Source organism: Labeo rohita, chromosome 14 (assembly GCF_022985175.1).
Source record: "Labeo rohita strain BAU-BD-2019 chromosome 14, IGBB_LRoh.1.0, whole genome shotgun sequence".
NCBI classification, from domain to species: Eukaryota; Metazoa; Chordata; class Actinopteri; order Cypriniformes; family Cyprinidae; genus Labeo; species Labeo rohita.
The window spans coordinates 7,377,196-7,400,231 of record NC_066882.1 but is presented as its reverse complement, the minus strand read 5'-3'; the positions used below and the strand labels follow the sequence as shown (position 1 = coordinate 7,400,231).

The window sequence follows — 23,036 nt, the reverse complement described above, 5'->3', positions numbered from 1 at the left end:
GCTTCAGAAGTTGCAAAAAAGTTTCTAGGCGTGAGTGGTATTAATTGGTGTTAATTTCATACATAAAGACACAGAAGATAGTGACAAATGTGTTCATGATCAAAATGTGAGATATTAAAATATTAGTTCACTTCCAGAACTAATATCGCCATGTCATCCAAGATGTTCATGTCTTTCAAGTGGACTTCAATAGTCCCCAACAGGTTTAAGATTAAAATTAAGGTTAAAATTGAAGTTTCAATGCAGCTTCAAAGGGCTCTACACGATCCCAGCCAAAGAATAAGGGTCTAATCTAGGGTCTAAAAAAATATTTCTATACTATTTAGCCACAAACGCACATCGTGAGCATTTTCACGCATTATGTAATCACGTTGGAAAGGTCATGCGCGTAGCTCTTCATCCGTGTACTTTTCCCAGATAGCACACATACGTCTGTTAAAGATCGCTTGATCTGGAAAGCATCTGCTGTGTACAAACATCTGACAGACGTCTGTAAGATGTCAGTTTTACATACATTCTAAATCATAAACATCTTAAAGACATCTAAAAGACGTCTATTTAACATCTGATAGGAAACGTCCTATAGACGTATTGCAGATGAACAAACACTTTAAAAAATATGTCTTGCAGATGTAAATGCAGACGTCAAATAGATGTCTCAGAGACGTACAAGTGCTATCAGGGTTGGTTCAAAAAGGTAGTGCAGGGTGAAAAACTCCATCTCATTTTCTCCTCCAACAACGTTGTTTTACCTTTTTTGTAAAGGCCATTTTCTTTGCACATTCGCTTTGCCACTTGGTCGGAACCTCTGAATTATTGCAAAACAAGCATTTGTGGTTAAAAAGCATATACATTTTAATTTTTTTTAGAAAATCACCAATCTTCCTCAGCTGGGATCGTGTAGAGCCCTTTGTTCCACTGAAACTGCAATTTGGACCTTCAACCCGTTGGCACCCACAGAAGTCCACTATGTGGAGAAAAGTCCTTTTTTCCTCAAAAATCTTAATTTCTTTTCAACAGAAGAAAGAAAGACATCTTGGATGACATGGGGGTGAGTAAATTTTCGTGTCTCGTTTTTATTGCAGCTTTGTGAGCTGCAACATATTGCTCAATTTAATTGGAAACGTCTACCTAGAATACCTAGAAATATCAGCATGGAAGTAGGTCTACATGTGACCTGTTTCCAAAAAAATTAATCAGCTCTTATTAGGCCGCTGACGTGCGTGTATATGATTTTTGTGCATTCTATTACATTTAAATATTAAAATACTAAGTGCACATTAAACGCTATGTTTAACACAAAAACAGCATTAGTAATCTGTGCAATGCAGTCACTTGTCTTCAGTCAGGCATTTAACCCAGGGGACTGTCCTTGCAATTAGTTGTTCTAGATAAAAAAAAAAAAAAAAGTGTTTGTTAAATGACAAATAGCCAATCTGAAAGGACCGTGTAGTTCATCCCAGCACACGATCATTCGTCACTAACAGCAGGGACATCGGGGGTGTTGTTTTCTCCAGCCTGGCACAATGTAATTATCAAAGCAATGATTGCACTAGCGGCAGTAATTAGTAGCACGGACCCTTCCGGATGGTGACTCCCATGCAATATGCACGAAGCCATTCAAATATCCCCGCCTGCTATCAGAAGTGAAATCCGAGAGGTTTAGAGAGAAGCAACTAAGCGGTGGAGTTGGAGAGCGAGCGGAGGGAGGGGTACAAGTGCACGTAAGCTGCCTACAAATGACACACTGCAATCATAAACTGTCTAGCGACGCGTTCTTTCGCTTCTTTCGATAGTGAAGTAAGAAGAAGACGTCGGGATACTGGGAGACTCGTAGATTTAGCGGATAACACGTTTCTAGCGCACTTCTGACCGACTTCTACTCATCAGCCTGCAAAAAAAAGCTTCATCGCAGCCGTCTGAGAGTCTGGAAGGACCGGGAAGGATCCTGCTCGGGCTCGAGTCGAGATAACGGAATAAAGCCCATGCCTATTATATAAGGATTTTGCGACAAGAAAGTCAGGAGACAGAAAGGCTCGCTTTCTCATCACTTCGCGCGAATAGGGGGTTTTATTATGGACAGTGTAGTCTTTGAGCTCGGCGTGGTTGACTTCTCTGGATTATTTTCCACGTTTCGTTATGCTGAGCAGCCGTACAGTGGACGAACGGAGGTTTCGGATATTGGCTTCAGATAAAATCGTCTTGATGCCTGCAGGCTTGCGCTGGTCACTAGATTGAGACTGCTCTGTGAAGTCTTCATGCTGTGGGGTAAATACACTCTCTACTTCATCTAATCCTGCTTACATGAAGTTCAGCTCTCTTGCAACTTGATATTCAATTATTCATGCAGCCTTCAAGTCTGAAAGTTCAAATGTTTCACTGATGACAAGCTCGTTGCTGAGATTGACACCTGTCAATTCGGATGGGTAGATCCTAATGCATTGACACCTGTCGCAATATGGTGATATACTGAAGTGGTACAGGTCTGATCACACATGTCCTGCAGTGCCAGCAGCACGACACTTACAAGCATCAAGACAGATGATGCCATTTATTCCCGAACACCGATGCTCTCACTGTACAGATGATCTTCTCTGTGTGGGAATGGCTCAATGGCACATTACCGACGGACATTTTCAGCCGTTTACTCGTAAATGAGGGCATGTGGCATGAGTCCAGCAGAGAGTATCTCCAAGAATGAGAGGCAGACGTGATTATGGCCACTTGCACGCAGCAATTAAACATTTACAATATTTATCACACTATATATTTAACCCAGTAATAATGACCGTCACTTTAGAGTGTTAATTAGGAGAAGCTTTCACATTTATCCTCACACTGTCACACATTACTTCATTGCATTACTTATTATCCTGTAAAACACTGCAGGCATAGTTTAAAATCCTGCCATCATTTATTCACCCTCACGTCATTCAAAATCTGTATTACTTCTTTTTTTTATCAGTGGAAAAATGTCCGTTTTTAATGGTGTGTTACCAATATTCTTCAAAACCCCTTTGAAACAAGTGACATTTAAATAACTACTACTGCAAATGCTTATGTTTATGTGTCTGATCATAAATATGGAGAATTTGTTTTAATTCTGCTTTTAGAGACATGCATTCAAAGCATATACATACTGAATAAATGCATGAACATTAATGCTTGTACATCAAAAGACTATTCAAAGCACATCTTTCGTTGACTTTCTAAATACAAGTGCAGATCAAAGAACACATTTGTACAGCAAAATTGCATAAAATTATGCACTGTAACCAGCAGCCTTAAGCCGTCACTTATGCTAAAGGATGCACTGACTGTCAGTACTGATGTCTAGTTATTATGGATGTGCTTGGAGAAAACAACACCGTATCTTCCAAGTGACTTGATAACCTGATGAATTATGGGCTGACGCTGGAGTCAAAAGATAAGCCCTTCACCCACAGGCAAGCCTTCTGGGTTTTCAATTCTTCTTTGTTTTAAAATAACTTCAATCATTGTTCTGATTGAAAAAGAAGCGTGTCCTGTGCAGAAGCGTTTTTCTTCAGGATCATGTGGCCTCTTTTAAGTTCAACACTCATAGTCTGAGATTATTGGATTTGATTGAATTCCAAAGCAGAAAATCAGTAATAGAGACAAAAATAAAGTCAAAATCAGATATTAGTGACACACATTCCCTTTTCATTCCACAGAGCTCACAGAAGATTAATCATTCTAGGTCATTTACCAACATACTCCCTTCATTTCCTCCACACTTCCTGTTAATGCGTTTAATTTCTACAGTTCCCAAGCTATGAATATATTTCCATTTCCATTCTCATCAACAGTTCTCCAACACAACGTCTCATTTTTTCCCAGAGCACATCGCCTGTGCTTTTTGTGTTATACTTGTCACTCTTTGCGTCTTCATTTCCCTCAGCTTATTTATGAACTATTACCATCATACCGTAACACTTTATTAGGTCTGTAAAAAGCCAAGGGAATGAATCACCAACATGCTCTCGCCGTCCCTCTCTCACCCCATTCAATTTCCATTTCACTTCACTCTTTAACACTTTCTCCACACATATCCACACACACACCTAAGGAGTCTTTAGAAGTTGTAAGTAGGGCTGTCACTAACAATTATTTTGGCAATTAATTTGATTATTCTGATGATTAATCGAGTAATGGGATTATTATAATCAATTTTTTGTAGTACTAAAAATAGACCTAAGCGAACAATAGCATTTAAAATGAATTATTACATTACATATAGCAATGAGGCAATAATAACTAATTCAAATAAAGTATCAAAAGCAAGTAATCATATGGTTTTATTGAACAAAACTGTTAAAATAGTGATAACGTACATTACACATTATAACAATTGCCTGCAGAGGGACTGACAATTGTTTTTAATTTCACTGCGCAATCTAATGTTAAATCTTGGCTAAACAACATTTAATTAAAATGTCCACTTAATATTTAATATTTAGCTATTTATTTATGACAGAAACGCTACAGCAATTGTAATTTCTTGAATATTCTGACATCAAAACTTAGAGTGAGGGTTTGAGCTTTTATTTTGAAATCGTGATGAACAGTTAGCATATTGAGAAAGATATTACTGTATTCTCCCGTGTTTGTGTATGCTTATAAATTATTCACCTTACAAATCTGATGAAATGGCGCATGCGTTCAGATGAATGTTATAATAAATCCAAACTCACAACAATATACAGAGATAGAATTTGAGACGCTGTTATGTAAATGATAACAGTTTGTGTGCATATATTTATTAAATTGAATTGTAGCATTTGTGAATTTACAATAGCATTATGCTTTATGATTTTAAAAGGGTTTATCATGCAACTTTGGAAAATGGTCTAATAATGCATTTCATGGATTCTTGTCCATGGAGTGTGCCACTTCCGATGCAATTGAGGATTATTTCAAATCGAGTACTCAAACTGAATTGTGGAATCGTGACAGCCCTAGTTGTAAGAGTTATAATATACCCAAAAATGACAATTCTGTGATAATTTACTCTCGCTGATGTCATCCATTTTTGGGTGAACTATCTTTCTAATCTAATGTAGCAAATCTGCTGTTGACACCCTGTATGTCCTCAACAGTAATGATTTTTATATTTAAAAAGGCATCTGTCTGAGGTGTTGACATTCACATCAGACACAAATGGTCAGACCAGCCATTGAGTTCATCCGGCTGAGAAGGCCTGCTTTCGATTTCACCATAAAGCCCACAATCATTTCTCTACATTAATCAATACCACAGTTTTACACTGTCCGTAGCTGAAATATGGCTTGAGGAAACATGAATAAAATCAACATCAGTATGCAATGTTATGACAGCACCTCTTGGACAGTATTAAGATTGAGCGTCGCCATTTTGCAGGTGGCCCAAAGCTTCATTTTACAAGACGAGAGTCAAACTTGATCAAGCCATGCTTCGTACTGAAACAGAAGACACTTAAATACCGCAATATGTGGCCGAAAACCAGCATGGAAGGCAAGTCATGAGGAAAAGAGGCTTTGGAAGTGTGTCTGGGTTTCTTTTGATATAATTAATTAATGAGGGAACAAGGGTTGACATGAATGCTATATATATGCAGAAATCGTGGGACTGAAATTTTCATGAGTTTTAGAAAGATTCAAAGGAAGATTGTAGCATTATATTTGAGGCATTAAGACTGGAAGATATGCTTGTTTTTTGTTTTTGTTTTTTGAAGTGATGAAAAAAGACCCTGACCACTCTAACACCCTGTCTAAAACAGGCAAACGCTTACACTCAGTGCTGCCACAAACCTCATCCTACTAATCCAGTCAATGTCACCGGCTTTGTAAACTGAACAAGCCTTTGAAATTCCATGAATTGTAAAATAGCCCAGGACTGCAAACTACATTTGTCAAGACCTTCGGTATAGACACTCAGCAACTACCTTTGATATTAAGGTTGAAAAAGAAAATCTCTCCCATTTAGGCATGGCCAAACAATGAAGCTTCTTCAAGGCAGTGCATGAATAGTCTATTGTTGACCTGCACGTTGCAGAAAATCATGCAATTTGCTCAGTCCATAAAAATGGACTAAAAGGCCATAATAGTATTATGTTCATGCACTTTCAAGGCTTTGAAGACGTACAGCCAATTTACTCTGAAATTGCACTTTTCTCTGTATATTCCAGCGCATAATCATGCAGGCCATGTCCTTATCAGGGTATAACCTCTAAAACCATCCTCGCCTCTTTTCTTAATGAGTCATCAGAGTCTGACTATGTCCTTGTTTCTCCTTCTTCCTCAAGCATGTTGCCCTCGCCCCAGGTGTGCGTGTCTACTCTGGTGACAGTGAGCACGATGGCCGTGGTCGACCTCTACCTGCTGGAGCAGAGCATGCTGGGACCTCGAGGTGGAGCCCGTCCTGCAGTATGGCCATGTGTCGCCGTCGCACTGGGCGACCTGTGTTTCCTGCTGGCGCTGCGCTTTGTTTCCGCTGGTGTGGTTTCGGAGGCTCGCTCTCCCCGCCGGGGCTTCGCCAACGCTCTCTGGTTTCTTTTCCTCTCGCTGCTGCAACTGAAGCTTTTCTTTGTGTGTCAGAACTACAGACAGGAGAGACGACCCCCGGATCCTCTCGCCCGCAAGACTCTAACTCTTTTACTCTCTGTGTGCCTACCCTCGCTGTTTCTCATCCTGACAGGAGCCGATTACATGACTCCACTCCGTAGGAAGCAGGAGGTGCGCAGCCGGCTTCTGTGGGTGGTGGTTGACTTGCTCGATGTGTTAGATCTGCAAGCCGGCCTGTGGGAGGTGCAGGGAAGTGTAGGGGTTCCTCTTTGGGTGGAGGGTATAGTGTTCTTTTACTGTTACGTTCTGTTGCTGTTGCTGCCCTGCGTGTCGCTCACAGAGCTGGGTGCCACCGCGTTGCCTGGGCTGCAGGCAACTCGGAAGGAGGCCATCTATCCGTGGCTCAGCCTGGTGACCATTAACCTGTTCACGCTCGTGCCCAGAGGGGTCGGAATGCTCTGGTACAGGGACCCGCGGGTCTCCACGGTGTTCCTGGGGAAAAACCTGCTGGCTCTTGCGGTAAAGTTAAGTTCCGCTTGGGAGAGGCACAGAAAGGGCAGCGGAGGGAGGCAGGGCGCTGGAGCCGCCACAGGAACTGCAAACCAGACTCGAGGGGCGGCATCGGAGCAAGCTACGGAGCAGGAGCAAGAGTGCACGTCTCCAGTGCCGTCCTCCACGCGCTACCACACACTCTCGCGCACTCACGGACACAGCCACTCGCTCTCTCACGTTAGCCTGGACCCTGCTGAGACCTCACTGGGGCCGGCTTATATTTCCCATGAGCTCTAGAGGTCTGAAACTGCCAGCAACTGGGATTTGCAGGTTCATAACTATTCCTGGAGTCTCTGTGCTTTTGGCAAGATTAGCAGAGATAACTCCTCGTATTAGCACACTTTGTAGTTTGTACAGCTGATGATTTGTAAAGCCAAACACGAGCAGCCTACTGTGGTGTGAAGCTCCCAGACAAAATGCTAATGAGGCAGAGGGGGGAGCTGTTTTAATTAAGTGCCTTCTTTAAAGAGCAACAATTAATATTGTTACTCTTGTTCGTTTCGGTGTTCGTCAAGGACTTGAATTAAACCATGTACTGTGAAGCATGACCACTGTTAATATTCCACTCTGTAATAAAAGTGTTTAATAGACACCTGCCTCCACTATTGTTACCCGATCTCAGGCAAACCTATAATCTGTGAGTCTGACATGCAAGAAGCAGCCTTAAAGTAAATTCGTGCAGACCTGTCAAACCTAATGACAACATTTCAAAAATTATATGGGATGGAACTCTATTTAAAAACCACAATTTTTATGGTCGGTCTTCACAAACAAATTAATCCATTGCTCCATCAACTAAATGGGCATTTCATGGTTGAGCAAACACAGTAGTGAAAGTATCTGTCAATCAGTTTCAACAGTAAAATTACATACACTGAGGTCCAAAAGTCTGAGACTACAAGTGAAAAATGCTTTTATTTAGCATTTTTCTACTTCAGCAATTTTTTAATTACTAAATATATTATTGGCACAGCAATTTTATACCGAAGATGACTTTAAAAATTACATTAATCTTCAAGTATTTGCACTATCTATCTTTCGCTTTAATGACAGCAGCACTTGAGCTGCATGAACTCATGAGCACAAATGCTCATTTGGATCATTGGAATGCAGGAGCATCTAACCATCTGTACCAATTTTGCAAAATCTTATAAGTTTATTATTTAGAATCAAATAATAGTTTCTCAATGTTATCTCAGACTTTTAGACCTGAGGCATTTGTACACAAAATAGACAGTGATGGCTCATTAATCTCCACCTTTAAAAGTGCAGTATGCAATACTGACAGCTAGCGGTTGAAATGGGTAGTGCAGTCCAAAGCTCACATGGGTTGCCAGGTTTAGAACATGCGACGAGTGCACCTGATAATGGAAGTTGATTTATCCTCTATTCATTGAGCCATTTAGTCGTATACTGGGGCTTTTTAGATCAGGTAGTGCAGTCTTTAACCCAATTTGTTTACTCATTCCCATGGCTGCGATACGCTGTGTTTTCCACCAACTGGCAACCCGGACTGTTGCACTATCATTGGCTAAACTGGCAGTTGGTGGAACCACACATTTCAAAACAACAACAGACATTCCGACACGGAATGCTCGTTTTTAAAATAGAATAACAACAAGTATGTTAAGTTAACATGTTTCCTAAGTATCTGCAAATGTATTATTGTGTTTTATTAGATTTCATACAGCACCTTTAAATGTACCATAGTTACCACAGCATGAAGTGTCTTCTTCATGGTGGTTACCAATGACAGACCTCTATGTATTAGAGTATGATATTAGAGAGACATGCACTTTCTGATGTGGTGATAGAGAATGAATTCTGGTGCAGATTATGGTAAGGGGGTTGGGTATTATTCACTCTCCATCAGCAGCCTTTACAATCCCCCTACCCCTGCTCTGATAAACCATTATTACTCATATTAATTGAAATGGGACTCATTTTTCAAAGAGCTAAGAGCTTATACCGCACTTCATTCATGATTTACATGGAATATTTACCCAAACATAAAAGCGGACAAAATTGCATGACAAACGCTAAAAATAAGCCTAGCTATAAATTAATTAAATTACAGAGAGCAGTTCCACATGAAGCTGATTTAGCAGAGGTATATCAAACATATGAACCAGGCCAGAATGCCATTGCTCAGCCTTTCATCTCTCCCTCTCTCTCTCTCTTCATTTAAATGCGCACCCTCCGTGTTATGTCCCCTGTAACTGTTCAGCTTTCCAGTAATGAAAATAAATCAGTGAAAAGAACAGAACTAGCAGGTCAGACATGCACAGTGTTCAGTGTGTGAATATTTCACCCCAAAAATGAAAATAAGCAAATATGTATTTTGCATGATGAAATAGTCATTTTGTTTGCATTCTGACATTATGTTGAGGACAGTTACGCACATCCTCCCCCAAATTCTCAGTTTTCCCAGATCACAGATTTTGATACGATTAAAATCTAAAAGATATATTAAAAAGTCTCTAGGTCACCAAAGCTTAATTTATTTGATCAGAAACACAGTAAAAACTGTAATATTGTTAATATTATTACAATTCAAAACCATTTTCTCTTTTAATATGTATATTTTAAAAAGTAATTAAAAATGTAATTTATTCCTGTGCATTTATTTGTGTATGTGTGTGTGTGTGTGTGTGTATATATACATATACAGTATATAGTAATGAGAATAAGAATAAACTATTTCACTACTGACATGAAAATGTGACCCTGGACAACAAAAACAGCACAGGTATATTTGTAGCAATAGCAGTACATTGTATGGGTTTATCAAAAATGATAAATTTTTCTTTTATGCCAACAATCATTAGGATATCAAGTAAAGATCATGTTCCATGAAGATGTTTTGTTCCTATCATAAATGTATCAAAACTTATTTTTTGATTAATAATATGCATTGCTAAAAACTTAATTTGGACAACTTTAAAGGTGATTTTCTCAATATTTTGATTTTTCGCACCCTCATAATCCAGATTTTCAAATAGTTGTATCTCTGCCTATTATTGTCCTGTCCTAACAAACCATACATCAATGGAAAGCTTATTTTTTCAGATGATGTATAAATCTCAAAATCTCATAAATTAAAAAATGGACTTTTATGTCTGGCTTTGTGGTCCAGGGTCACAAATAATGCAAAATATTGTAATGGTTAATAAACATACAGATTTTTAGTGATGAAATGTAGACATGTTTCAGAGATTTCCCCATTCAACCTCACTGAAAAACCACGTTGTTAGTACGCCTGGTCTCGATGCACAAAACACTTGAACTATTGTCTTATACGGCCCTCTTTTATTCTGTCCTCTGTTTCTCTCCTCCATCCGGCTGAGTTAATTTCTCTCTGGACTGTAATTACTCTCCTCCACAGAAGCTGTCAGTTTCCCCCCTCTCCTCCGGAGCTCCCTCTTTTATTTCTCTCGTTTGTTTAAATTTGCCCCCCCGGCCGACAGGCAGCCTACCTCTATGCGCTTACTCTGTCAGGGATGGTTAGGCAGACGAGAGAAAAAACGAAGGAAGGAGAAAGCGGGAAGATTAAAGGGCCAGAGCTGTAAGCTGAAGGCCTACTGGCTGCAATTTATTTACAGTTTAATACACATAAAAGTTGAGCCAAAGATGGCAGCGCTGGCACAAAGGCAATGCAGAGCTCAACCGGAGCTGACAAGAGCACGGGTAGACACATGCACGACCACACGACTGCACGTGTTTCACTGACATATGGTGCTGCTTTGCTTGAATGATGCTCATTACACCTCATGTTTAGTGCACAACAGCTTTTTTCAGCAGGCAAGCACGCTCAGGAGGCCAGGTTGACTTGCGCTGGCAGAGGTAAATGTGTCTCATTTATTATCATCATGATGGGCAAGGGACTGTAATGACATCATTACAGCTGTAATTAGCTTGTTAGTTATGAATGTGCTTTACATATGAGAGCAGAGGTAAGCCTGTGTCAACATTTGGCTAAACAGTTTCCCAATTCCCCATGGTAGAGACAAACACAAAAACCTTCAGAGGCTGTAAATATATGAAATATGATTTTCTTTCTGAACATTCAACTCTTGCAGAAGACAACTTGAAATGGTCAAAGCTGTTGAGCAGGCGTGTTTGTAACATAGCAATGTTTATGCTGTGCTGCTCTTGCTACTTTCCCAACCATTAGAGCAGCGGTTCTCCAAAGACCACCATCATAAATAACAATATTCAAAGGCCAGACACTCAGTTTCTGCAAATTCTTAAAGTTTTAAAAACTCAATAGAGTGTTGCAATGATGATGTAATTTTGTAGGCAAACCCATGTTGGCATCTCCATGATTTTTCCATTGGCTTTTGGATTATTCCAGAAAATAAGCTCTGTGACAACAAAGATTTATAATTGCCTGTTTTGTTTGTCATCATAATCTTCACAAACTTATGAATTATGCATTTTGAAGCCTAAATACAACCATGAGAAGTAAAAACCAAAGGTAAAGGAATTCAGTTTTTTTAACTTTTAATTTTTCTAGACTCTGTTTTGATGGTAAAATTACATTGTATTAATCAAAAAGCATGTCTAATGAATTGAAATCAAGAAACATACACAATTTAACAGCAATTTATTACAATTTTAACAACAAATACATTTTAAGGCCCTATGAAATACATGTTATTTTTTTCAAAATTCCATTTTTTCCATTTTAACTTTTCTAAAATTCCGCCGCGTTTTTTTTTTTTACTTTTAATTTTTGTAGACTCTGTTTTAATGGTTAAATGACATTTTATTAATCAAAAACCATGTCTAATGAACTGAAATCAAGAAACATACACAATTTAACAGCAATTTATTTACAAAAATTACATTTTAAAGGCCCTATGAAATACATTTTATTGTTTTCCAAATTCCATTTTTTCCATTTAAATTTTCTAAATTTCATTTTTTTTCACTTTTAATTTTTCTACACTTTGTTTTAAAGCTTAAATGACATTTCATTATTTAAAAAGCAGGTCTAATGAATTGAAATCAAGAAACTTACACAATTTAACAGCAATTTATTACAATTAAAAAATATCTATATACATTTTTAAGGCCCTACGAAATGCATATTTAAAATACAAATTTATTTTTTCTCTAAATTCTGTCTTTTACATTTTTAATGGTTTTATTACCTGACTTTATTAAAAAGAAAATATTATTGTAATTTACTTAATTTTTTCAGAAATACTGTGTTGTGTATTTACATTTTTCTGGTAAAAAAAATTCTGGCAAATAATTTTTCTGTTAAATATTCCTTAAAAAAAAATAATGCTTTAATAATAATCTTATTATTAGTATTAGTACTGTCATTACAAAGTAATATATTCCTGTGACAGTTTCTTTAAGTTAAACCGAACTTTTTTGTTTTGACAGGATGCTGTGAAGACCTCAGAGTTTCTGTTCGTATATGATATGCGGTAAAATGTTAATGCCATGACTCTCAGAGCAGTTTATTTGTTCATGAGTAGATTGCATCATATTTGATGAAACTTGCATCATTGATTCGGTTTCTGGTTTACTGCTGCGAAGCTGCTTTGAAACTATCTCTACTTTATAAAGCAAGACAAGAGTTTAACTGTTCGGTTTAATGGTGTTTAATTTCACCGACAACCTCTGTGAATGTCATAAAATAAAACATGGAAATATCTTGTGCTTGTGTTAACCACAGACCAAATTTCAGTCATTTAATCAAAAACCCACTCACTTCAGGACAATGGAACCAGATATGCTAAAATGCTAATTTGTTTCCAAGGTGTTGGCCTACAAAAAGACATAATTCCTGCAGCTCCTCAGGGTTCTCTCTATTTTAAACCAGTACATTTGCAATAGCTGTTCAGTTAATTGAAATAAGAAATATACCCCTAAGGTACCCCTGGTTATGAACCACTGCATCAGAGTCATGACAAAGGCCATGAACATAATAAAGCATAAAATGATGAAGTAGAAATGAAATCAGGTCTAAAAGCCTACCTGTCCCAGGATGGGGCCCAGCGGAGGCCCAGGAGCCGCTTGTCCAGACCTAACAATAGCTCTGATCACACCTCCAGTGTCCAACTTTTTCACCGCCTTGGCCGCTTTAGATATCTTAGACATTGTCTATTTGTCTTGCTTGCCACACGTCTGTCCGTCTCCTTTGCCTGTTGGGAAAGGTAATTATTGAGGTCTCCTTAATTCATTAAAAATTCAACACAAAAAAAATCAATACTTGTCCAGAGGTTGAAAAGTGAGTTACACAAAAGATCCATAAAAGCTCTCCCAAGAGTGCACAGCGGCCTTATCTCAAGACGCTGTAAGTGAAGACAGTCGCGAGGTGAAGTGCTATGAAACCTCAGGCCCTTCAGAGATAAGGGATAAAAGCACAGGTGCGTCACGCGCTCGAAGAGCTTCTGTGCTTGGCTGCCTTCAACGATTCCCTGTACTCTGCTGATCCATTACCGTTAGCTAGCGCTCTATGGGTCCAGATCAGGATGGGTCGATGAAGCAGACTGGACAGCAGCCACCAAGTACCAAAACATCCGCGGAATTAGCACCACACGCAAGAGTACTACCTGGTTTTTCCATTCAAGACTGAATTTGATTACATGATTCAATCAATTAGTTGAGTGGTGGAAATGGCCCAAAACATATGCGCTCAGAGAAGCATGAGTCATTAAAACCACACCCCGTAATCTGATATACACCGAAAGCAATAAAAGCCACTGCGCCCGACCGCAGCATGGCTAATTGCAAATATGACAGCAGAGCTTGACTCATTTTGTGACGGTTCAACCCAGGTGAAAACAATATCTCTAAATTATTCACAGCGCTCTGTTCCCAGGTTAACCTCGCTATTTATATATTCATAAATGCAAGGGAGATGAGGACAGAGGTGAAATAAACACACCTCGCTAGCCACACGTTGGAACGCGCCATTGGTTTTAATGCCAAGTTAATCCTCGCATCTGTGCGCGCAAGGAGACGAGCAAAGACAGCTTTTCGCAAGCACCAAGACGTCTTGGATCTCAGAATACACAGGCTATCTGTGAAGAGCAGAAGCAGCAGATATAGGCTCCGCAATCACGCTGCGTTAAAAATTACTCTTTGGGTTTTCTTTTTAAATGCCATTCACATGCAGGCCTTCATTTCGCCCGTTCCATTTCATGCTGTTCTCCAAACATATTTTTGCTGTTTTAAAAAGCATGTTGAAGCTCAAATCAATTTAAGAGGCAGTCAGGGAAGGTTGGGCTGCTGGTAAACCTCCACTTCTTGGCAGGAGGTCCAACCGTTTTAACATATTCAGAAGCAGAAGAGGACAATCAACAATCCCGCGAGCTGAATTGAAGCAATTTATTCGGAACATTGTGTTTGGCACCAATTTACTTTTTGGGGGGGGTTGGTTTACTTGGTGCCGACAATAACAGTGTTTCTGAGTGTTCTGAAGAAACATGCATGAAATTTCTTTCCCATTTAAAGCAACCCTGTTGACGTGATGGGGATGTAAAATACACGATGAAAGAAAAAAGTCTAAGGATGAGTGAATGTGGACTGCAGGCAAGTTCTGTCAAACTTCAGTGTGCTTGCTGGGTTTCAGGCTTTGAAGCACTCTTCAGCTTTCCAAATAAAATTAAATTGCTTGAAAATAATATTTGATGTTCTCAGGAAAAAACAAGTTTTGTTTGAAATATTATGATTAGGAAATAATAAACAGCATGAATTCATTACCTTTGGAGCTTATGGTTGATATGATTTCAATGCTTATGAAAGACATCTCTTATGTTCACCAAGGTTGCATTTATTTGATCAAAAATAACTGTTTTAAACACAGTTGATGTCAAAAGTTTACATACACCTTGGATCATACAAAATGCATGTTATTTAGTACCAACCTGAATACGATACTTCACATAAAAGATGCTTGCATATAGTACATGAATTTATAAAAATGACCCCGTTCAAAAGTTCACATACACTTGATTCTTAATACAGTGTTGTACCTGAATGATCCACAGCTGTTTTTTTTTTGTTTGTTTAGTGATAGCTGTTCATGAGTCCCTAGTTTGTCCTGAACAGTTAAACTGCCTGCTGTTCTTCAGAAAAATGTTGTTTTCAGCATTTTTGTGTATGTGTACCCTTTCCAACAATGACTGTATGATTTTGAGATCCATCTTTTCACACTGAGGACAACTGAGGGACTCATATGCAACTATTACAGAATGCTCACTGATGCTTCAAAAGGGAAAACGATGCATTAAGAGATGGGGGGTGAAAACTTTTGAACAGAATGAAGATGTGTACATTTTTCTTATTTTGGTTAAATATCTTTTTTTTTTTCATTTATTACTGCCTTTCAGAAGCTACAGAAAATACTTACATGTTTCTCAGAAGACAAAATCAGTTAAATTTACCCTGATTTTTAAATTCAATAAGTTTTCACCCATCAGCTTTTAAGACATTGTGTTTCCTTCTGAAGCATCAGTGAGCATTTGAACCTTCATATGCAACTATTACAGAAGGTTCAAACACTCACTGATGCTCCAAAAGGAAAAACAATGCATTAAGAGCAGAGGGTGTAAACTTTTGAACAGAATGAAGATGTGTACATTTTTCTTATTTTGCCTAAATATATATTTATTGTCATTCCCATGTCCTTCAGAAGCAACAGAAGATACTACATGAAGACAAAATAAGTGAAATTTACCCTGATCTTAAAATTTAAAACGTTTTCACTCCCTGGCTTTTAATGCATTGTGTTAATGGATCCTTCTGGAGCATCGGTGAGCGTTTGAACTTTTTGTAATAGTTGCTCAGTTGTCCTCAGTGTGAAAAGTTGGATCTCAAAATCATACAGTCATTGTTGGAAAGGGGTCAAATAAACAAAAATGCTGAAAACCCAAAGAATTTGTGGGACCTAAAGGATTTTTCTGAAGAACAGCGGACAGTTTAACTGTTCAGAACAAACAAGGGACTCATGAAAAACTTCACTAAACAAAAAAAACACAGATGTGGATCATTCAGGTAACAACACAGTATTAAGAATGAAGTGTATGTAAACTTTTGAACAGGGTCATTTTTATAAATCCAACTATTATTTTCTCTTAGGGACTACATGTCTTTTATGTGAAATATCTTATTCAGTTCAGTGCTAAATAAAAAAATAACATGCATTTTGTATGATCCTTCTTATTTTGGTAAAATAATTAACATTTTGCAGATTCTGCAAGGTGCATGTAAATTTTTGACTTCAGCTGTATTTTAAAATGCAATTTATTCCTGTGATGGCAAACCAGCCATTATTCAATGCCAAACAATCCTTAAGAAATCAATGCTGTTTTATTGCTCAATAAACATTTCTTACTATTATGTTGCAAGCAGCTGTGCTGATTAATATTGGGGACTTAAAAATGTACTGCATGACCCAACACTTTACCCTGTGAAAATAATGCTTTGATTAGGTCTACAATTTCAGATCATTTTACACTAATTTAATGTCCTGGAAACACTGAAACCATTGGATGGTACATTCATATCTGTTTGTTTGCTACAAATGAATCTTTAGCCAAAGTGCTATTTGATTTTTTCCTACATTGTTTGAACAGAGAATAATGAAGTAGGTGTACAAACAATTGGTGCCTGAAAATGAATTGTTGCAATGTTTTACACTGAAGTATCTTGGCCGAAATAATGATAAAAAGGAAATGCCAAGCTGTGGGATTTTAAACTGCACTGGGAAAATAGTGCAATATACCATTAGCAATAAATGAATAAACGCAGCTCAGGTTTATTTATTTATTATTCAAGCATTTTGTCCATTGGCCAAAAAAACACAACTTGGATGCTAAAAAATCCCTAGACTCAGTAAAGTCGATTAATATTTTAATGCAAATTCAGAGAAAGCAGTAATACAAGTTAAACCTCAGAGACCTTGAAGCTGTTCTGTTCAAACTTCAGTTCAAAGGGATGAAACCAGGTTTCAGAAAAATGAAACACCCAAGGGAGTCGACGGCATTAGCAGGGCGACATCATTCCTGATTTAAGATGACAAAGAGAGACAGAACTCTCTTTATGAAGTGATTTAAGAACCTCAAAACCATTCCCTCTGCAGCTTCACATTTACATATATAGATTTACAGCCCGACTTTTGAAAGCCAGCCAGTTCATTTGGATTCTTGCTCTCTTGATATATCTGTTTTTGGTTTGAGACAAATTGAACTTGAGACAAGGGAAAACATGTTTGTTGAGGCAAGAATAGCCCATTTAAAAATACTGCTGAACAAGCAATTGTGGTTTTCGCAAAGTAGACAAAAGCTGGAAAATAAATGAGGAGGAAAGTATATGAAACATTTATGCATAGCAGAAATGACTGCAAAAATGATTTAATTCCTTCCACCAACTTGCGTTTTGCAAAAAATGGGACGATATGGGAAAATTGGCCTTTCTGCTTTCACTCGTGTACAACATTTACTCACTAAATGCAACTAAATGAACCAGCACACAAAACCAGCATCCTCTAATCTATAACAAATAATGGTGCAACATACGTCGCAATTCAGCAAGCAGGCTGCTGTTTCAGAATTCAGCTCAATTCCTCTGATGCCCTCCAGGTGCATATTGATTTTGACAAGACCGCAGAGTGCAATTTGTGATAACCTCAGCAAAGAACTAAACTACCACCTAATTTACAACAGCAAACTAGAAAAAGCTGCAAATTCGCAAATGACATTGAAGTATCACTACTCTGTCAGATATAACATCAGTAAAACACTTATGAGCATTAGATTCAATCAACAAATGTAAACATGTGGGAATATTATGGTTCAAATTAGTGATAAATTCAGAGAGTGTGTCTTTTTACTTCACTCTGATAATGTTTTATGTATTCCCTCCACCAAGGTCAACTTTATAGTGTTAGTTTGCATAAAATAGTTGCACTACCAAATTCCATTCTCACTGTGTTTTTTTTGCTGCACCTTCACGAAATGCCTCTCTTTGCATGTGAATGAGCAACTGAGCCGTTTCACTGGCTCTCTCACAAAACAGGCTTGTAGGTTTGCAATTGTGTCAACAACCAGCTCTGAAACATGCCACACAAACTGAGTTGATCAGGGTCCTAAATAAACTTCAGGCTGCATATTGCACAGACAGATATCCAGAACGGCAGGTATCCAGATTCAGAAACAAAACAAGATTATCTTTGATTTATCCTGTCGGCGAGTCCTCTGTGGCAGGAATAATAACATCTAATCATACTACGCTTTCACTGCTGCACATAATCTGTCATTCTGATTAACCTCATAAAATGATATCTTCATAATAATCTGACTTTAAGATTTATGTATTTTTGAGTAACATTACAGTACTACAACACGCTAATTTAAATTTAATAATAATAATATACAAAAATATTAAGGTACTGAGTTAAACAACCTGTAACAGTTCATTTATTACAAATATTCTATTTAATCCAACATAACATTTGCTACCATGAACCACAAAACCTGTCAATTTTATTATATTGATTTAGATATAATTTATACATAAATAAGCTTTCCGTTGATGTATGGTTTGTTAGGATAGGACAATATTTGGACGAGATACAACTAAAAAAATTTTTTTTTAAATTAAATATTGAGAAAATCGCCTTTAAATTTGTCCAAATGAAGTTCTTAGCAATGCATATCACTAATCAAAAATTAAGTTTTGATACATTTATGGTAGGAAATCTACAAAATATCTTCATGGAACATGATCTTTACTGAATATCCTAATGATTTTTGGCATAAAAGAAAAAGAGAATTTTGACCCATACAATGTTTTGTTGGCTATTGCTACAAATATACCCGTGCTACTTATAACAGAGTCACAAATGTACTTTTGATACTAAAGAGTGCAAAAGAAGTTTTCAACTATAAATTAAAACAGACTTTAATTCATGGTTTTTTTTTTTTTTTTTACATGAACAATATTTGCCCTTTAAAGGATGCTGTCTGTCAAGACAAGGAAGCATGCAACACCTCATAATACATAACTGACAAAAAAAGCACATGCAAGCATAAATAGACGCAAAGACACCTTTGATCACAAATAATGGAGAGCAAAAATCCTCATTTTGAATATGTAAATGACTACCATTATAAAAATGCGAAATTCAGGTATTGCTGTATTTTGTAGTTTCCCTCTGTTTACTAAAGAATGGAATCAAACACCTTTTGAAGAACATGTAGAGACAGTAGTAATGATAATAATAAAAGAGCTGAAAATTAGCCTATAAAACATCATTACATGCATGTAACACATGCCACATGACAGTATTTTAATCAGAAAATGGTTAGTAAGCAGCTTCAGGTACATGTTTAAAAAAGAATATACATTAAATTATGATATAACCAAAGATATGATTGACATTACCTGCTAGTGGGATAATATGTGTTCACGTACACCCGAAAAAAGACCTTCACGTTAGTATTTGAACCATGCGCGCTGCCATATTGCTTTTACTGTCACTTCAGATGGTTTAGTGAAACCAAAAAGACTGCCCTCATATGGACAGGGGGAGAACCAACGCCTATACATACTATATTTATAATGAAAATTATTTATATTGAACACTACCTAACATTTAAATATAATATTAAGGTAAGCAAATGAGTTTAAAATATTATAAGTTTTTATTACTGCGGTTTATTTGAAAAGGTGGCAATGAAAACCAATGAAAAATGTGTATTATTGCGGTTTATTTTTCAACACTAGATGGCGAAGTGACTCCTTTTATCGATTGTCAAATCGCTACATGAGCATTACGTCATTTCCCGTGCGCCTCAGACTGTGTGCATGATCCGTGTGCTGGCTTGCTGCTTTTGTTATAACATATCTTTGCTTGTTAGTAGTTAGCGATATATAAAGGGATCAGAAATTAGAATAGCTGTTGTGATGGCTGAAGCGATTCAGAAGAAATTACAAGCTGAGTTGGAGAAATATCAACAACTGCAAAAAGGTATGCAATCACAACGCTAGCTAGACAGCTACCCATGTTAGCACTTCTTCCAGCAGTCTCTGCATGTGCATATCGACAGTCATTTTAATAGTGTTTTTTTTATATATATATATATTTGACTACATTTGCAATGCACAGACTAGTGCCTGTATGTCACAGTAAGGTTCTTAAGTTTGCCTGATTTAGCTTGTTAGTCAACACCTGTCCAGAGCTGTCATAGTGATCAGCTAGTCCCTTAAAAGCCTTTACTTAAGTGTTTTTATCTTATTGATGAAACGTGTTAGATTCAAGTAATGTACGTCTTAAATGGCTTTGGTTTGCTGTGTGTTTATATGCACATTCAATTATTTTTTTAGATGTAGAAACTGTTAACTCATTTTATTTTTTTGCAGATGTCAGTAAAAGCATGTCAGCAAGACAGAAACTGGAAGCACAGTTGACTGAAAATAATATTGTTAAGGAGGTAAGAACACAATTGCAGTGTATCTTTCACATTTGCATTTTAATTTGTGGCATGCTACAAAATATACCCATTTATTTATTTATGATGATCATGTTTATCACATGTCATGTTTGTCATCCCTCTGTAGGAGCTTGGATTGTTGGATAGCCAAAATACAGTTTACAAATTAATTGGACCAGTTTTGGTCAAACAAGATCTAGACGAAGCCAAAGCAACAGTGAGCAAGAGATTGGAATACATCAATGGTGAAATGTAAGTGTGAATCGTGACTCATCCTGCATTGAATTTGTAAAAATTGGATGTTGCATTGATTCTGTTGTATTTAAGTGTGTAGTTCACATAGGCAAACCGCTAACTGATCTATCTTCATCTCAGTCAGCGCTATGAAACTTTACTGAAGGAGATGGAGAGGAAGTCTGAGCAGCATCGGGAAGTTCTGTCCAGCCTACAGCAGGAGTACCAGCGCGCTCAGGGTCAGGCTGTTGGGAAGGTCTAAATGGATTATGATTTCGGACGCTAGTCTTATCCAGCAAAACTCAGAGACTGACTATGCCTGCTAATAACACATGCTTGTTCACATGTCTATTAACAGAATTCTGTAGGTATTTTGTTTGATGCTATTAGGCTATCAATAAATTTTGTTTATTTATGTTGCAGCCTCCTCTTTTCCTCCTTGCAGTTAACATGCAAAAAGTGTTCATTTTGATATCAATCGACCCTTTTTACTTTTCCGGGGTTCTCAGAATTGGAAGCCCTCATATAGTTGGGTAAACTCCTATAGAGGTGAAAATAAATGACAAAAAATATAATTGCTGTTCCTATTTGCTCTAATAGAAACAGGACAAAAAATGATAGCATTTTTCTTAAAAAAAAAATAATAATGTAAAAAGAATAAAAAAAAATATTGAGAGATTGTCTTCATCGCACTAAATGGTTGTATAATGTATAAAAGAAAATACAAAGTATAATCTTATAAAAGTCGTCTTCTATGTAATTTTATTTGTGTATGTTATAGATTCGGTGTATGGAACAGGATCCATAAATTACAAAGATATTAAACACAAATTACACAATTTACTACCAGTCAAAAGTTTTTGAACAGTAAGATTTTTTGTTTTTTTTAAGAAATCTCTTCTGATCACCAAGCCTGCATTTATTTGATCCAATGTATATCAAAAACAATATTTACTACTTAAAATAACTGTTTTCTATTTGAATATATTTTAAAATGTAATTTTCCTGTGATTTCAAAGCTGAATTTTTAGAATGATTACTCCAGCCACATGATCCTTCAGAAATTTTTCTAATATTCTGATTTACTGCTCAAAAAACATTTATTTTTATTATGTTAAAAACAGCAGAGTAGATTTTTTTCCGGTTTCTCTGATGCATAGAAAGTTCAGAAGAACAGCATTTATCTGAAATACAAATCTTTTGTAACATTATAATTGTCTTTATCAACACTTTTGATCAATTTAAAGCATACTTGCTAAATAAAAGTATTAATTTCTATCATTTCTTTCCCAAAAATAACAACAACAACAAAAATTACTGACGCCAATCATTTGAATGGTATAGTGTATATTGTTACAAAAGCTTTTTATTTCAGATAAATGCTTATCTTTGGATCTTTCTATTCATCAAAGAATCCTGAAAATAATGTACTCTGCTGTTTTAAATATTGATAATGATAATAATCAAATGTTTCTTAAAATGCAAATCAGCATATTAGAATGATTTCTGAAGGATCATTTGACACTGAAGACTGAAGTAATGATGCTGAAAACTTATCTTTGAGCACAGGAATAAATTACATTTTAAAATATATTCAAATAGAAAACAGTTATTTTAAATGGTAAAAATATTTCATAGTTTTACTGCTTTTGCTGTACTTTGGATCAAATAAATGCAGGCTTGGTGAGCAGAAGAGACTTTTTAAAAATAGTTCTCCTTTCCTATTTTATTCTGGGAATGCCTGGAGAATCTTGCTTTTTTGTCTGTGAAGAAACAGGGAAAATTAAGTAGATCTTGGTATGTCTTATGTATGTCAGACAAACCAGCTATATTACAAGCACATTTCCCATCCTTCCAGGACGTGGTCCAGCACAGATCTGATAAAGTGTCAAAAAAAAAAAAAGTTCAGGATGTGATTCAAATTTAAGTTTCACATAAACATGAAGTAAAAAGTGCTTGATTTGCATTTAGAGCAGGATATTCTACTGAATATGTTTATGTCAAGATGGTTCATGACAGTGTCAATTTGGAGTGAATGTGCAGAAATGTATGGGCTTTTCCAACACCTCAAGAAGAGACTGAAAAACAGGAAAAACAGTTTCTCAGTAGTTCATTATATTCATGAATATGTGTGTAGTTTAGAATTTTTTGTTTTAGAAAATGATGATTAGTATCCTAGGTGATCACAGGCCTAAATGTACAATTACTTATAGATTTATTTTAAAATAATAAT

The 23,036-nt window shown here is 36.8% G+C and overlaps 3 protein-coding genes across 3 annotated transcripts in view; 2 read left to right on the top strand and 1 right to left on the bottom strand.

The window, feature by feature from the left end:
• mrpl11 (mitochondrial ribosomal protein L11) overlaps positions 1–19,655 on the bottom strand; it is a 39,401-nt gene extending 19,746 nt beyond the window's left edge. Inside the window, exons 1-2 of the mRNA XM_051127505.1 lie at positions 19,521–19,655; positions 13,107–13,273 (exon numbers count right to left, since the gene is read on the bottom strand). Of these exons, the coding sequence (XP_050983462.1) occupies positions 13,107–13,229 (123 nt within the window). The 5' untranslated portion in view covers positions 13,230–13,273; positions 19,521–19,655. The remainder of the gene's footprint in view (positions 1–13,106; positions 13,274–19,520) is intronic.
• On the top strand, positions 1,503–7,702 carry tmem265 (transmembrane protein 265). Its single transcript, XM_051127496.1, has 2 exons — positions 1,503–2,268; positions 6,302–7,702. Exon 2 carries the CDS (start codon positions 6,303–6,305, stop codon positions 7,347–7,349), a length of 1,047 nt encoding a protein of 348 aa, XP_050983453.1. The 5' UTR covers positions 1,503–2,268; position 6,302; the 3' UTR covers positions 7,350–7,702.
• A 262-nt stretch (positions 19,656–19,917) lies between the features above and the next one.
• pfdn6 (prefoldin subunit 6) lies at positions 19,918–21,218 on the top strand. Its single transcript, XM_051127506.1, has 4 exons — positions 19,918–20,106; positions 20,499–20,569; positions 20,697–20,821; positions 20,945–21,218. Exons 1-4 carry the CDS (start codon positions 20,043–20,045, stop codon positions 21,063–21,065), a joined length of 381 nt encoding a protein of 126 aa, XP_050983463.1. The 5' UTR covers positions 19,918–20,042; the 3' UTR covers positions 21,066–21,218.
• Positions 21,219–23,036: the final 1,818 nt, after the last annotated feature.

Excerpts from the sequence above, each read along its gene's own strand:
- tmem265 (XM_051127496.1), top strand. The coding sequence starts at position 6,303 with ATGTTGCCCTCGCCCCAGGTGTGCGTGTCTACTCTGGTGACAGTGAGC.
- pfdn6 (XM_051127506.1), top strand. The coding sequence starts at position 20,043 with ATGGCTGAAGCGATTCAGAAGAAATTACAAGCTGAGTTGGAGAAATAT. Across the intron at positions 20,107-20,498 it reads ATATCAACAACTGCAAAAAG|ATGTCAGTAAAAGCATGTCA; the intron begins GTATGCAATCAC and ends ATTTTTTTGCAG. Across the intron at positions 20,822-20,944 it reads GAATACATCAATGGTGAAAT|TCAGCGCTATGAAACTTTAC; the intron begins GTAAGTGTGAAT and ends TCTTCATCTCAG.